We start from the raw sequence: 16411 nt of genomic DNA on the forward strand, positions 1-16411 counted from the left end.
CTTGTAGTCTCTGTGCTGACCCCTTCTGAAGTCCACCACCAGCTCCTTGGTCTTGCTGACGTTCAGCTGGAGGTGGTTGTCCTGGCACCACGATGCCAGATTCTTCACTTCATCCATGTAAACAGATGTGAGAACGGGTCAAATGAAGCCACAACCCAGGAAAAATGAGAATCTGAGAGACTTAATGAATAACATGGGGTCAGACTCGGAGGCCAGTCTGGAAGTGGTTTTCCGAAGAAAAAGCACGACTTGCTCCTAAAACTGAAGGAGCACTACTTAATCTTGACTCATTCAAGCACTCTTCTTCAAGGTCGACGAGTCACACATAATTTGACTGATTTAGCCACAGTTCCAAAGGCTTTTGTATTTTTTTTGTGATGCAAAAACCCATCTATTTTCTTGTGAAGCGAATGTGAGATAAGATTTAAAGATATATTTTATTTATTGCAAAAATAGGGAGATTATGCTGTCACAGCAGCCAAAACATTAAACACTTCTTTACTGTCTCATTGCACAAACAGCCTTTGCTAAATAAAAACCACAGTCTGCCGATCGTCTGGGGAAATTTCTAGAATTTTGGTTGCAGTGAATTTGTGCCTCAGCTTGACCTTCTAGATGTGCTCACATAGCATATTTCCATTAGTATTTCAAGGTAAAAATCCCCCGGTTCAGCGAAAAGAATGAAAGGTCGTCTTACCCGTAGGCTCGGAGACAGTTGGTGATTTCTGGCCAATATTCATGTCCCATAAGCTGATGTGCTGCAGCATGCTAATAACTTCATCGTTATACCAGGGAGCAAGCAGACCTTATGACATCCTTGAGAAAAGCTGCTTTGGCAGACAGGACAAGGCAGGAGAAGATCGGAAGACTCTGAAATATAAAGACAATGTAATTATATATATATATATTTTTTTTTTATTTCATTTATAGATTTTTAATTTATTTATTAGATTTGAAACAGAGAGTTTCAGAGAGTTGCTGATTCCTTTGTAGGGTAAGATTTAGTTTGGGAACATGTTTAGAAGTGATGAGGTAATTGCCATTACGAGAATTGAAAAACAAGAAGCAGAGACACAGACGGGGAAGACTAGAAACACTTACAATGCTTTCAAAATTCATTTGTTGGATTGTTAGAAATCCTAGCAGTATTTCAGTTACAAATTTCTGCATCCCCTTGAGCCGAGAAGCTAGCATGCTTAACCTCAGGTTTGTACTGGCTTATTTGCAATCAGAATATTAAAATATTAGATTTTACTGATTAATTCCTTAAGTATAGATGCACAGCAATTTATCCTCTTTAAAGGTGAGGTATTCATATACCCAAGAATCTGGAAAACCAAACAATAAGAGAAAAAGCATAAGCACAGTGCATGTGCTGTAGCATATGAATATTTAAAAAGGCACATATATGCTTCTTACACAACGCTGGGTGAGAGGTGTAACACAAGACGTCTCCACTCTTCTACCCTTAAGGCCTGAAACAGCTGAGGACACGGGAAACAGATTAAACCAGAGATATTAAAAATGGAGACATTTATACTAAATACAAGAAGTGCTGTTTAAAAATGGATTACCCATAAAAGTAAGACATGTTCCTTTGTAGCTTTGGCCCCGAGAAAGAAAACGTGTTTTGCTGAGAGCTTAGAGCCAGCGGTGCTGCTCTGGCCCTGTAGGAGATAACAGAAGATTGCTCAGGCGAATCAGCGGGTACAGCACTATTTCAGCTGACACTGGTTTTGTCTCTTTCTGTCAAGAAAATCTATTTGTAAGTTCATTGCCAGATTTCTGCGAGGTCCTAAGGTGAGGTGTAGAGTAGGATGTGTCGGTGTAGTCGGGGTCACTGCCTTTGAGAAGCTCTAATACTTCCGTCTGATAAAGCGAGTGACTTGAACTGAAACAACAACATGAGTCAACCACCAGCGCCAAAGTTGCTACTGCAGTGTCTGTTGTACTACGGAAAGCAAAAGAAAGAAGGATGTACTCCTTCACACAATTGGTTTGGTGCTATGTTTAACTGCTTAAGGTAATTTGAAAAGCATTCACCTTTAGATTTCTTTGCATAACACCTACCAAGTTGTTTCTGAGTTTTCTTGTGCACCCAGTTTAGCTTCTTGTCTGCTAGGTTCCCTTTTGTGCCTTTTTCTTTGTGTCTCCTATGAGACTCTGTCTTGTCGTTTGTGTTTACACATGTCTTAGTCATGTCTTTGTGTTTCGTCTCCCTCTTCGGTTTCCATGCTCGTACATCCAGGTGTGTTCTCCTAGACCCCTCTCTCTCCGTTTCCCTCCATGTCTCTCGTTCCCTCTCCCCCGCCCTCTGTGTCTAAATCTTGTCACTGTTTTGTCTTCCTTACCGGTTTTCCTCTTCCTCTCCATGTGTTTCACCTTTTGCCTCCCTGTTTGTTTATCCCCGCTCATGTGTCAAGTTTCAGTCTTTGTGTACTTCGTGTTTTACTTTGACAGTCTCGTGTCCGGTGTTCAGTGTGTTCAGGTGTTGCTTCCTCATGTCTTGTCATGCTTAACTCGTTCCTGCTGTGTTTCCCGTGTGCTTCCACTTCCCTTGTCACCTTCGTGTGTATATATTGTGCCTGTTTCCCTGTGATCGTTGTCAGATCATCTGTTAACGATTCTTCTGTCTCCTTGTCTCATGCATTCAGGTATTTCCAGACATTCCAGGTATTCTAGGCTTCATGCATTTGGTTTTTTTCCAGTTTAGGTTTTATGTTAGTTTTTCCTCTAGTTGCTCCCCTCGTTTGGTTTATGTTTGTGTATCAAGCACCAAAAAAGCCTGATTTTTTTTTGTTAAGTTCAGTCTTGCCTTAGTTTGTGTGCATTTTGGGTCGACACCACACACCGGCCACCCAGCCATGACAGTCAATCACAGGGCTAATGGTGAATTTATGATTCTGCAACATAGGTACATCTTCATCGTAAACCCTTCTGAAACCCTAAAGCATGTCTTTTTTTTTTCTACCACTACATTTTTCCTAATGGACGGGAAGAGAATAGATAAGTTCAAAGAGAGATTCACCATCTAGTTCTCTGTTGGCAGACTTGCAAAGCATTGCAAATGAACACAGGTGAAAGAACCCATTTGTGCTGGCCTTGTCAATGGTGCCAGACAACAAAAAGTGATATCATGTTCACTGGGGCTTGTTGTTTCGGCCAGTCGTGCACCTCTCAACTTTTGTAACTATACAGTTTAGCCATTGCCACTGCAATTGGACAATGAACGGGTTTGAGGCATGGCTGTGTGAGCAAGTCTGCTTGCACAGACATTTCATGACAGAGAACAGGGATTCCCAGATATCCCTCAGGGAGATTTCTGAAATAGTGCTGGAGAAGATAGACAAATAGACGAAAGCACCACGGTCACATAGAGTATAAAAGAATGTGGTCATGTGATAACATCACATTGCTGCACAAAGCAACCAATGTGATGAGCATGAATGGGCCATAAATGCTTGCAAAGGCGTCACACAGTTGCATGGGCTATGTCATGGGCTCTGCATAGAGGTAACATTTTAGATGTTAACCAAACGAGCACATCTTTGGACTGTGGTAGGAAACCAGAGCACCCAGATCTGCTCAGGTTGAGGGAAAACATGCAAACCTCCATTTAAACCAGGAGCCTTCTCGACTTGGTGAAATTGGTTGGTGGTGCTGGACCAAAAAACCTCCTTGTGATTGTTTTGGTTGTTGGCAGACTACTATGGTTTTTCATACTAACTAGCTACCAGTTCAACATTAGTAAAAGTTAAAAAGTGCAGCACAAACCAGAAATGGTGAAGGTTAGCTAAAGTCGCTTAAACTTTAAATTAAAAGTGATGCCTTTTGAAACATGTTGGCAGCAGCAGCTTTACACTTTTTACTACAGCTGGGAGATTACCTGACTGTAGCAATATGCTAGCAAACAAAGTAAACACAAAGAGGTTTTTACTAACAGCCATCAACCTCCAGCAACCACGCACATTCAACAACTGGTAATTGTCGGATAGTGGGCGGAGCAGTCTCTGTGTCGCTGGGGCCTCATTCTTTTGATCCTACACTGATACACAAGATTGTCTCACATGCAAAATGACGAATGAGTTAACATTGCATGGTTAAATGCTGCATGGCAGGAAAACCTCAACATGGAAAATGCTCAGGCTTGACTGTTTGCTCTCCATGCAAAAATAAGCTCTTAATGAACAGTAGACAGACATCTAATGATAAAATATAACAAATACATAACACGTTGTTATGAAAATAAATGTCCAGTGAATGGGTGATTGACATTTTAGCCTAATACTGAGGTTACTTTCAAACTTTAAATGAAGCTGCCTTCATGGGACCTCTCAGCTCTTGTTCAGACAATTGGTTTATTTGAACAGAGCAGCAGAGAGGTGCAATTATCCAGTAATTATAAAACATTATGCTCTTTGGGGTCATGTGAAGGACCTGGTCCTTCAAGCTAACTGGACAGCGTATTGTCCAAAGAAGACATAGTAATCAGCCTGGGGGCACCGTCACACAATACAGGTCTGAAGCAATTTACTAGAATTTAGGAGATCCATTAGTTAAGTAGTCAACTAAACAAAATGAGCCACAGACCTGCGGTTTAATAATGAGATGAATGTTGACACTGAATAGCCTACAGTTAATAATGCTGCCAAAATGAAAATGGAGTGCACAAAGCATTCCCAGCTGATATATGTATTCAGCCAGTTCTTCATTTATTATTAAGTAGTATGAGCATCAAGGGTAAATTATATAAGATTACAGTCCAGTGATGGGAGCTCAAGAGGCATGTAATTTGTTTAGATACCACCAGATCCCAAAATTCTTCACCACATGAGTGTAAACAACCTAATGAGGAGTATCGCTTTAAATTTAATGTTTTGCTCTTACTCAGAGGAATATTTTGAAGCTCGGGAAGATAAGGATTTGTTCCGAATGCATCAGTGATTAATTAAACAAAAGAATCAAGGCCTGTGTCTTTATAAGACGCATTATTGGAGGAGGCTGGGCTTAGCAGTGCTGCTGCTGCACAGCAGGAGTGTATTGAAAGTAAGCACAGAGGTCTGGTCTTATATGCAAAGCATACACTCCCTGAATAGCTACATACGCACATGCTCTCTCATCCAGAACACATACTGTACATGCACACAAGCTTTGCTCTCAGAGGTTAACTCGCAACCACTGTTCATTCATGCATGTATGAAACATATTGTTTATCAAGGAACAGTGCCCATGCACCATCTTTAACTGTAAACACTTATAGTTCATGCAGATCCACACCTGATCTCACACTCTTCCCGTTTGCTGCTGGAAGCCGCAATGAATGAAACATGAATTCTACAGTTTCCAAGCTCACTGTTCATTTCTGAGTGAAGCATGCCTCATTACTTCATTTGGCCTCACAAAGAAAACAGTGATATTCATCATCTCTTACTGAGAGATTCGCTGTGTCTGAGAAGTGAACAGCTAAATGGAGTTTAGGACTCAAGCTGACCTTTGAACCTTGATGTTTACCTGCTGAAGGTTGGAGGCAAAGTGATGACGTCTCTCTGTTGTCTTCTTCGTGTGTTACTCATCCATAAACACAGTGCTCATTAATAATGTAGCAGGTGCACAGTGTGCCTGGGTTAGCTGAGGGCTTATACCAAACTGTCAATATTGCACAGATGAAGCCCTCTCCATGTGCATGTTGGGATTTCTGGCTTTGTGAGCCTCTCTATGTATGTCTGTCTAATCCCAACCTTTAAAAAGTCTTTCCAAAAACCGTTTTTACCCTCAAAGTCCACTATGTACAGCCTTACAAATACATAAAATACACATGCACACGGAATAACCTGGAGATCGTACATCTTCCCTGTTCATGCTTGTCACAACTATTTAGAATTGTTTGTCACAGACATTAAAGCCCTAATCCATGAAGTTGTTGTATGTTTGTTTCACTACATACTAATATTTCTGTTCTTGATTATATACAGTTTTCTGTAATCTGTGGATTCTCCACAGAAGTCGAGTACAGCGGAGAGAGAGACTATCCTTGTAGGGCACCACAATTAATCACATTTCAGATCTGAATCATAATTTTGGCTTCCCACATTTAAAGGAAAGAAACTGAACAATATTGAAAATGTGTGCTCCACCAATAGAAAGCGAGCACTCCCTAAATCACAGCTGTTCCCTGCATCGTGCAGCTTGAAATATCCTGGACAAGTCTAGATGTGTAACACTATATACAACAAAATTCAAATGTCTGGCGCAGCAGAAGGCGAAGAGCTCGTCCTTCAAAGCAGTTCATTATCCACTGTTTGAAAATACTGTTGGATTTACTACAAGCTTTGTTTAACACGAGCAAATCCAATGCAAAGAGTGATGTAGAGTTATGTCTTATTCACCCAGCTGTCAGTGTGTTTATCGACTCTCAAAGACACACTGAAATCACAAATAATCTACATGCCCTTCATTACTGACTGTGTTCAGTGGACACGGTCAGTAATGAAGGCTTCAGGAAAATGCTCAGCACAGTGGACAGCAGCTGTGTGGCTCAAGAGTTGGGTGTTCGTCTTGTAATCGGAAGGTTGTTGTGTCCTTGGGCAAGACACTTCACCTACCGCCTACTGGTGATGGCCAGAGGGGCCGATGGCGCGATATGGCAGCCTCGCCTCTGTCAGTCTGCCCCAGGGCGGCTATTCTGCCCTCCCTGTACGTTGATGCCCAGTTTGGCAGATAGATAAACAGTTCTTCAAAAGGAGAGGCAAAGGCTTCCAGTTCTCATTGCAGGGTTTATTTGTCTCCCTAATGAAGGCACTGTAAAACTACAAACATAAGAAAAGCATATTAAAACATACATCTGGAACATAATATATTTCTCACATTACAAAGTACAGACTGAAGACTTAGCAACTTGAACTATAGCTGGTATAACCAAGAAAAAATAAATGAAAACATGTTAACTCAAAATCCCGCTAGCTTGATGCTAACACATAATGGAATTTCTTATTGACATGCTAACACAATTAGCATCGGCAGTGCAGCTAACATGCCGGCTTCAAATATGAGAGTCAACAACCCATTTTACATCACATGCTTAACATGAACACAGAATATAATCGTACTTACAAGCATATATTTCTCATGCTCCAGTACAGCCAACTTCAGAGCTAATATTTTGTGAGCTAGTATCAACTTGGCCAGACTCCATGAACTTTTCCTATATTTACTAGAGAAACTTGAGTACACAAACCCGCTTCCTCCCCCTAGTGGGGTGGTGGAGCTACTGCACCCCAGCAGTGGCAGCACACTCCCCGCCTGGTATAATGAATTATACCACTACCCATTCCCTGGATGTAGTAGTAAAACAACCTCTGACACTGGCCGCAAATACACTTTAGGAGTGCCATTCTTGACTACCTTCACTTCCACCTTACGTACTCTATGATCTTGGCTAGGAAAGGCTTTAATCACAAGTCCAACAGGCCACTCAGTCCTTTTTACTTGCGAATCCTTCATCAGTACAACATCTCCCACTTGAAGGTTTGGCTTCTCTGTTGTCCACTTTCTCTGTGTTTGAAGCGTGGTCAGATACTCCGTTTTCCACCTCTTCCAAAATGCATCAGCGAGTGCTTGGACCCTTTTCCAGTGTTTGTTGGACAGATCATTAACATCAAAATTCCCAGAGGGAGCAGTCAACGTATCTCGTTTCTGTGTCAACAACATTGATGGGGTGAGAACTGCCGGTGCTTCTGGGTCAGAAGACACTGAGACCAATGGTCTTGAATTTATAATGGCGGTAACCTCTGCCATCAGGGTGACAAGTGTCTCATGTGTGAGGTACGATGGATTCAGCCTCAGAAGAAGAGCATCTAAGATTCGCCGAGCGATACCAATCATCCTCTCCCACACCCCACCCATGTGGGAAGAGTGGGGAGGATTGAATATCCAAGTACACTTGTTGCTTTTAAGGTAATTCCTCACCTCAGAATCTGATGTGTCAAGTCTGAGTTCTTTATAGGCTCCAGTGAAATTTGTTCCCCGGTCTGATCTGATTGTTTTGATCGGCCCTCTTATGGCAATGAAACGTCTGAGCCCATTGATGAAGCTTGTAGTGGTCATAGTCTCTATAACCTCAATGTGCACAGCTCTGGTAGTCAAACAAGTGAACATTACTGCCCATCGTTTACTTTCCGCATGCCCTCCTCTTGTTCTTCGGGCAGTCACCATCCAAGGTCCAAAAACATCCAACCCTACATGAGTAAATGGTGGATCTGGTGAAAGTCTTTCAGATGGTAAGTCTGACATCTTCTGGTCCTCCATTTTACCTCTCAGCCTTTTGCAAGTTACACATTTGTGTATCACACTAGATACAAGCCTTTTTCCCCCAATCAGCCAAAGTCCTGCCAACCTAATAGCTCCCTCCGTGAAATGGCGTCCTTGGTGCGCAGCCTGTTCGTGATATCTTCTGACCAATAATGTAGCAATGTGCGTCTTGGGAATGACCAGAGGATGTTTATCATCAAAAGACATATCGGCTGAGGACATACGGCCGCCAACTCTTAATAGCCCATCTTTGTCCAGAAATGGTGTCAGCTTTCGCAGTGGACTTTGTTTTGGGATTCGGTCCCCTTTGGCTAGACACTGCAACACCCTTGCAAAGGCATCTTGTTGTGCAGTTTTAATGATCACTTTTACTGCTTGTTCTTCTTCATCCCCAGTGTTGCCACCATGTGTATCTGCAACACTCCTTGCCTTTTTGATTAGTGTGGAGACTGCACGAGTCAAAGCTCTCCAAGTGGAAAATGTAAGAAACCTTTGAGCTCCAAGCAAGCTTTCTTTAACCATTGAGCTGAAGGTCGTTACTTCAGGGCGAACTTCTGGATCCACCTCCGGATGTATCAGCTCAAAGTCATCACTCTGGGGAAGGAGTCGTTTTGAAGGGCCCAATAGAAATGATGGTCCAGTGAACCAATTGGTGCCTTTGAGAGCTGCAGCAGTTGTTGGCCGAGTTCCATGGTCTGCTGGGTTTTCTTCAGTGGTGATGTAATGCCACTGATCTGGACGAGACGACTTTCTGATCTGTGCTATCCTGTTTGACACATAGACATAAAACCTGCGTGAGGTGTTATATATGTAGCCCAGTACTATCTTGCTGTCAGTATAGTACGTCACAGAATGAATGTCAATATCCATCTCATCTTGAATGAAGACTGCCATTTCAGTTGCCAAAACCGCAGCACAAAGCTCAAGACGGGGCACGGTGTGCGCTGGGTGTGGGGCCAGCTTTGCCTTTGCCATAACAAATCCCACGTGGATCTCTCCTGTTGCAGAAATTGTTTTCAAGTAAGCCACAGCAGCTATAGCCATGACTGATGCATCTGAAAACACGCACAACTCTCTGTGCTGAGTCTGTGTAGACAAAGACACTGGAACATATAGTCTGGGGATCTGGAGCTGATCTAAGTCTTTCATAGAGTCTTTCCAGAGTTTCCAGTGTTCTTGTTTTGAAGCTGGCAATGGTGTGTCCCAGTCATACTGTTCAATGGAGAGGTTTCTCACTAAATGTCTTCCTCCCACTGTGACTGGCACTACAAATCCCAAAGGGTCAAATAAACTGTTCACTGCAGACAAAATCCCTCTTTTTGTCAAGGGTTTCTCCTCCTTCGACACACAGAAGGTGAAGTTGTCTGTTTCCAGATTCCATATTAGACCTAGACTCCTCTGAAGAGGTAGGGACTCCACTCCCAAGTCTAGATCTTTCAAATCCTTGGCCAAGTCTTCTGGTGGGAATGCTTGCATAACACTGCTGCTGTTCGATGCAATCTTGTGTAGCTTAATGTTTGATTTAGCTAGCATCGCTTGGGCAGTGTGCAGGACACCAGTGGCTTCTGCTTCATTAGGAAAAGATGCAAGTCCATCATCCACATAAAAATTGCGTGTGATGAACTCCCTTGCACTGGTAGTGGAGTCTTCTGCCTGCTTAGCAGCTTGTCTGAGGCAGTAAATGGCAACTGCTGGTGATGGACTGTTGCCAAATACATGTACTGTCATTCGAAACTCTTTCACTGCTTTCTGGAGATCATTGTTTTCATACCATAAGAACCTCAGAAAGTTGCGATGTTCCTCGCACACCTTGAAGCAGTAGAACATCTGCTGCACATCCGCTGTAACTGCTAAAGGTTCTCTGCGGAAGCGGATCAGAACCCCAAGGAGAGTGTTGTTCAAGTCGGGTCCACTCAGGAGCACATCATTGAGGGAAACCCCTTCATGTTTGGCACTTGAATCGAACACTACCCTTATCTGGTCAGGTTTTTGTGGGTGGTAAACCCCAAATATTGGTAGATACCACCTTTCCTCACCTTCTTTTAATGGAGGGGCCGGCTCTGCTTGCTTTTCAACAAACATTCTTTGCATGAAATCGATGAAGTGTTTCCTCATTTGTGGTTTTTTCTCCAGAGTTCTCCGAAGAGATGCAAGACGCTTTAGAGCTTGAGGTCTGTTATTGGGAAGGTGGTTTCGTGGTGACCGAAAAGGTAATGGGGAAACCCAAGTATTGTAACTGTCTTTATAGACTTGTTCATCTAATGTCTTCAAGAAACTCTCGTCATCGATTGACATTGCCGGGACGTCATCATGTTGTGTCCTTTGAAACACCTGACTGGCAAACTCACTTTCCTTACTTTTCAAGTGTTGTGCAGAGCTTTGAAGACTTAGGTTCGAGGTGTGACAACCAAGCTTTTCTTTGACTTGCATATTGTTTGGACATGCACTCAAGAGTGAAGCTCGTCCATTTGGTAGAATGTTGGTCTTGTATACACAGATGTTGGATGTCTTATGCACTTCTCCCAGACACACTTCCCCTACGATCACCCAACCAAGGTCGAGTCGTTGAGCATATGGTTCATTATGGAGACCATTATGCTGTTCTCTGACTTTGTGCACACGCAGAATGTCTCTGCCAAGGAGAAGGAGGATGTCAGCTTCTGGATCAATTTCTGGGATTTTTCCCTTGATTGCCTTCAGATGTGGGTAGAAATGAGTGACTTCTGGGGATGGGATTTCCGTCCTATCATCAGGTATCATATCACACTCAATAAGAGTAGGCAGGGGAAGCTGTGTGGTGCCATCAAGGGACTCCAAAATGAAGTCACGGGCTCGTCTCCCTGCTATCTCCACAACACCTGAGCATGTTTTCAGTGTATACGGCTCAAGCTGTCCTTCAATGTTGAAGATGTCAAAAAAGTATGTTTTAGCCAAGGAGCGATTGCTTTGTTCGTCTAGAACAGCATACATCTTGACAGCTTTCTCTGGTTGCCCAGCAGGATACACTCTGACCAAACATATCTTAGAGCATGACCTTGAACCAACTGAGTCTCCGCATACTTCTGTGCATTTTGATGTCACGTTAGCCACACTTGCTTCTCCTTCTCTTTCCTCCCCGCCATACCCTTCACTAGCCACCAGGCTCTCTGCTCTTTGAGGACGAGGATTGGGGTGTAGTGCGGTGATATGTCTTTCACTACCACAATCTGTGCACTGCACTGATTTAGGACAATCTTTGGCCATGTGCTGCACAGAAGAACAACACTTGAAACAAATGTTGTTGTCCTTTAAGTATGCCTTTCTTTCTTCCAGGGTCTTACTTTTGAAAAGACGGCATTTTCTGAGAGGGTGAGGCTTGCAGTGTAGTGGACACTGTTTATCGGGGTCCAAGTTGTTCTTGCCTGTAGGAACGTTTGGGCTGGCTGCCAGATTACTTGCTATCTCCGTCCTCTTAGCAGAGACATGTGAACGATACTTCTGTTGTGTCATTGTCTCGATTCTAGGATTGTTGGCGTTGGCACCGGTTACACACGAAAAACTCGGGTCATTACGAATTTTAGCTTCTTCGTTCACAAGTTTCACAAAAAAGGAAAATGGAGGATAAGACACTGCATTCTCTCTCTTGAACCTCGAGGCAGCTGCAACCCACTTCTCCTGAAGGTTGTATGGGAGTTTTTCCAGAATCGGATTCACCCCGTGGGCTGTATCGAGGTGTGAAAGGCCTGGGAGATGACCGCTTGTCTTTGCAGCATGAAGTTCTAGCAGAAGATCCCCCAACTCTCTCAAACGCTGGTTGTCTCTGTTCGTCAGCTTCGGTAAATCTTGGATTTTCTTTAAAAGTGCATGTTCAATGACTTCTGGTGCGCCAAAACACTCTTCGAGTCTCTGCCACACCATCTGAAGACCTGCAGTGGGATTGTTTATGTACGCAGCCCTGACTCGCTTGGCTTGTGCTGCTGATTGTGGCCCGAGCCATTTGGATAGCAGGTCTAGCTCTTCTTGAGGTGTTACACCCAGATCTTGAATTGAACTTAGAAAGGAAGCCTTCCAAGCCCAGTAATTTTCTGGTCGATCATCAAACCTCAGCAGGCCTGAGCTGATCATCTCTTTCCGTATCAGGTATCTTGTTAGATCAGACGTGTCAGCATGACTACTCCTTACAGGTGTGGGTGTCCATACCTTAGACTGAGGATGGTGTAATCGATCATAGTTTGCTGGCTCGCCTCCATAGCTCCAGTTGCAAGATTCTCTCTTTGGGCTCAAAGCACGGAAGACTGGCAAAGGTGTGAATTCTTGGTTGTTGCTCCTACTGGGCTGATGGATACTTGGTTCCTTGTGAGCTTTTGGTGTTGCATCGATGGCCGTGGCTGGCTGTGGCACCAGAGAAGATAGGAGTTCTGGATGATTAACTTGTGGAGTCTGCAGATCGTCGCCGAGTTCTGACTGTTGCTGCACATACTCTTGGACTCGTTCTAATGGGCTGATTTGCTGCATGCCGTCCAGCTGGGGCTGTTGTGGGTGCTCACTCTCTTGCGCAGATGCTTCCCAAGCTTGAGCCTCAGCTAGGGCTGGTGCAGCTGCCTTCTGCGATTTGAGTACGTGTAGCTCTGCATCCAGATCTGCTTTCTTTTTAAGCTGCTCGGCCTGTTGTTTTAGGATGCTGGCTTCCTGCTTAGCAAAGGAGAGCTGAGCACGGGCAGCTTCTGCTTTTGCTCGTGCTCTGGCGGCAGCAGTAGATGATGATGTAAGCTGGCTGGAACGTAAAGAACTGGACACTTTTGACCTTGTTTCCAGCGTCTCATCCATCCTTTCTTTTAGAGAACTATCTGGTTGATGAGAATGATGCTTTTTTACTATTCTGCCCTCCCTGTACGTTGATGCCCAGTTTGGCAGATAGATAAACAGTTCTTCAAAAGGAGAGGCAAAGGCTTCCAGTTCTCATTGCAGGGTTTATTTGTCTCCCTAATGAAGGCACTGTAAAACTACAAACATAAGAAAAGCATATTAAAACATACATCTGGAACATAATATATTTCTCACATTACAAAGTACAGACTGAAGACTTAGCAACTTGAACTATAGCTGGTATAACCAAGAAAAAATAAATGAAAACATGTTAACTCAAAATCCCGCTAGCTTGATGCTAACACATAATGGAATTTCTTATTGACATGCTAACACAATTAGCATCGGCAGTGCAGCTAACATGCCGGCTTCAAATATGAGAGTCAACAACCCATTTTACATCACATGCTTAACATGAACACAGAATATAATCGTACTTACAAGCATATATTTCTCATGCTCCAGTACAGCCAACTTCAGAGCTAATATTTTGTGAGCTAGTATCAACTTGGCCAGACTCCATGAACTTTTCCTATATTTACTAGAGAAACTTGAGTACACAAACCCGCTTCCTCCCCCTAGTGGGGTGGTGGAGCTACTGCACCCCAGCAGTGGCAGCACAGCGGCTGTGGCTACAACTGTAGCTTGCCTTCACCAGTGTATGAATGTGAGAGTGAATGAATAGTGGTATTGTAAAGCGCTTTGAGGGGTCCCAAAAAGCGCTATATAAATGCAATCCATTATTATTTATTATCTCCTGAGGCAATTATTTTTCTAAATAATTACAATATCCACACTGCATCCAAGATTTAGTCACATCCAGCAGTGAATGGAGTGAAAGACTATTCTGCTTCTACCAGGTAAACTCAAGTCAGGGGACAAAAGACCTGATTTTTTATGATTTTGTTTAAATTAACAAAACTGTAGCACAGTGAAAAGATGCAAGCAGTGCCCTTTTGCTCAAGATTTTTCTGATACAGTATTTAAAATGTGTGTGTGTTTTTTAATTTTTCTTGTGCACTGGATTACTAAGATAAGATGAATGAGGAATATTATTTATTTTGATGCATTTGTACATTAGCAGGAATGCACCACTTTTAACGCGGACGTTAAAGGACATTTTTCACCACTAAAATGAACGAGTAAACACACTGAAAGCAAATCACTTTCCAGTCCAGTGGGAGATGGTGGTACACCTTACACACACCAACACAGGACTAACACAGAGCGGCAGACAAGCATTTATCCTCACATTCACACCTACTGTCAATTTAGCGTCGCTAGTTAACTTAACAAGCATATCTTTGGACTCTGCACCTTGTTCCTGTGAGGCAGCAGTGCTAAAGTACTCTGTGCTCTTTGAGGCAGTATTATGGAATTTGTGCAGCAGCTGCATTTCACCTGGGACAGCTAATCCTCCTTTACAAAGACAAACATGAAAATCAAATGTCAGTTAAATAAAAATCATGAAAAATAAAGTGGAGGCTGGTATAATCTGCTGATACGTGACACTACCATATGGCGTCACATGCTGTATTCTCGTTTATGCTTTTCCAGAATTTAGTTGACTATTATTCTTTTCATAGATTTAAAAGAAAATCCTTACCTTTGTGTTTGTTCAAAGTTCTTTAAATTCAGTACAAATCTTCATTGTGACTCAAGGATGAAGTATTAAAAGTTTGTTGGACAAAGGTAAAGGTCATTATGACTTCAAAAAAAAAACCTTTTTAACCAAAACTCAAGAATAAATTCCTCTTATGATGATAAAATGTCACACAGATGTCTAAGAGGATAATATGATGAAGCGATTACAGGCTTTTTCAAGCTGTTATTTAAAAAAATACTCCAGGAACAGAAGGGGAGATTGTGGCCATATTTCACATTTTCTTGGATAATGGCCAATAATCTTTGGTGCCAACCAATAAAAGTCCTCCAAAGTCCATAAAAGTTTTTACTACAACTATATAAACACTACATATCCGTCCTGAGATCTCTCATCGTTGGCAACACTTTTTCTCAACATCTACTGCAAGAGTAAAGCAGACTATGGCAGTGAAAGACCAAAGCAATCTCGCAAATGCCTAAAACTCAAGTGAACTGTTGTGATTGTCCACCAGGGGAGCTGTTGCATTGAATCTTCACACTAGTTATCTAGATCTTAAATCCGAGTCACTGCGGCAGCATTTATGAGCGAAGGGAGACCCAGTTCACGCACACGAAAGTACAGTATGAGCTGAACGAAAACAGACACTCAGTGACTCAGATGAGTAAATAACCTTAATTATGTCCTCAGAGCAAATCACGACAAAGGCTGGCACAGGAAACCACAAAACACACAAGCAATAATATGGATTTCATATGAAGGAATTGCAATAGGCAGGGGATGAATGAACGCAGAAACGGAGTGAGAGTTAATTCCCTGTTATACTCCCACCCACCCCACCCCATCCCCTTCCCCACTTGTCGATGTGCAATTAGATAAGCAAGTGTTCGATGAGGCACTTGGCGCCCACATGCTTCCATTTCAGAGCTGCTTTCATAACAGCAAAGCTCAACTCTACCAGTCCACTTTGACCAAACTCTATCAAACAGAGCCCCTTATCCCTCTCCAACGCAGGGAGTCACATCCCGGCCGCCCACTCCAAACTAACTCATTTCCCCCCGCTGTCACACATCATCCAACCTAATGGAAGTGCTCCCCCCTCCCTCTCCTGTGATTCACTTGGATTCAGCTAAACCACCTCGTGTTATGGAGCAGTTCAAATTTACTTTGAAAATCTAATTCGCTTTTCTTTTTTTCCCTTAATGGGTGCAGAAAGTCAATATTTGAGAGCTGAGCTGTTTGATGGTTTTGATTAGATTTTCATTTCCAAATGTCATCACTGAAAACATGTTTTAATAAGGTTTTGGAAAGGAAAGTGTTTAATTTAGCCCGAGGAAGAATGGGCCAATCATTCAGTGAATTTAAAATTCACTTTTTAAAATGTAAAGCATCATTTAAACAACTTGTTGTTTGTTTGTTTGTTTTTTAAGATAAAATGACTCCTCCTGAAAAACTGTTTCTTATCTCTGAAATGTCAATAAGCAATTTTAAATGTAGGCAGTAATTGTCTATGTAGGTAGACCAAGTACAATTTTATATCCCTTAATAAAAGTGTCAGCCTGCCTTAAACTGCTCTGTTTTCCTCATTTGCACAGTTATTAGACAGTGATCCACTACATGTGCAGAGGTTAAAATTAAATGCTCCCTCCAGTCACT

At 42.6% G+C, this 16411-nt stretch overlaps 1 protein-coding gene across 2 annotated transcripts; it reads right to left on the reverse strand.

The window, feature by feature from the left end:
* Positions 1–6677: 6677 nt before the first annotated feature.
* Positions 6678–13771, reverse strand: LOC120738172. Of its 2 annotated transcripts, none has more exons than XR_005696911.1 (2): positions 7111–13771; positions 6678–6806 (listed from the first exon to the last, which is right to left on the reverse strand). XR_005696911.1 is itself a non-coding variant. In XM_040039314.1 (2 exons), exon 2 carries the CDS (start codon positions 13111–13113, stop codon positions 7321–7323), a length of 5793 nt encoding a protein of 1930 aa, XP_039895248.1. In that variant the 5' UTR covers positions 13114–13289; positions 13594–13771; the 3' UTR covers positions 6678–7320. The 2 variants fall into 2 exon arrangements, 1 of the variants encoding a protein (XP_039895248.1); XM_040039314.1 differs by having other exon boundaries at positions 6678–13289; positions 13594–13771.
* Positions 13772–16411: the final 2640 nt, after the last annotated feature.

The sequence above is a fragment of the Simochromis diagramma genome, unplaced genomic scaffold (genome assembly GCF_900408965.1).
Source record: "Simochromis diagramma unplaced genomic scaffold, fSimDia1.1 OVJJ01000402.1, whole genome shotgun sequence".
Classification (NCBI taxonomy): Eukaryota; Metazoa; Chordata; class Actinopteri; order Cichliformes; family Cichlidae; genus Simochromis; species Simochromis diagramma.

Excerpts from the sequence above, each read along its gene's own strand:
- LOC120738172 (XM_040039314.1), bottom strand. The coding sequence starts at position 13,113 with ATGGATGAGACGCTGGAAACAAGGTCAAAAGTGTCCAGTTCTTTACGT.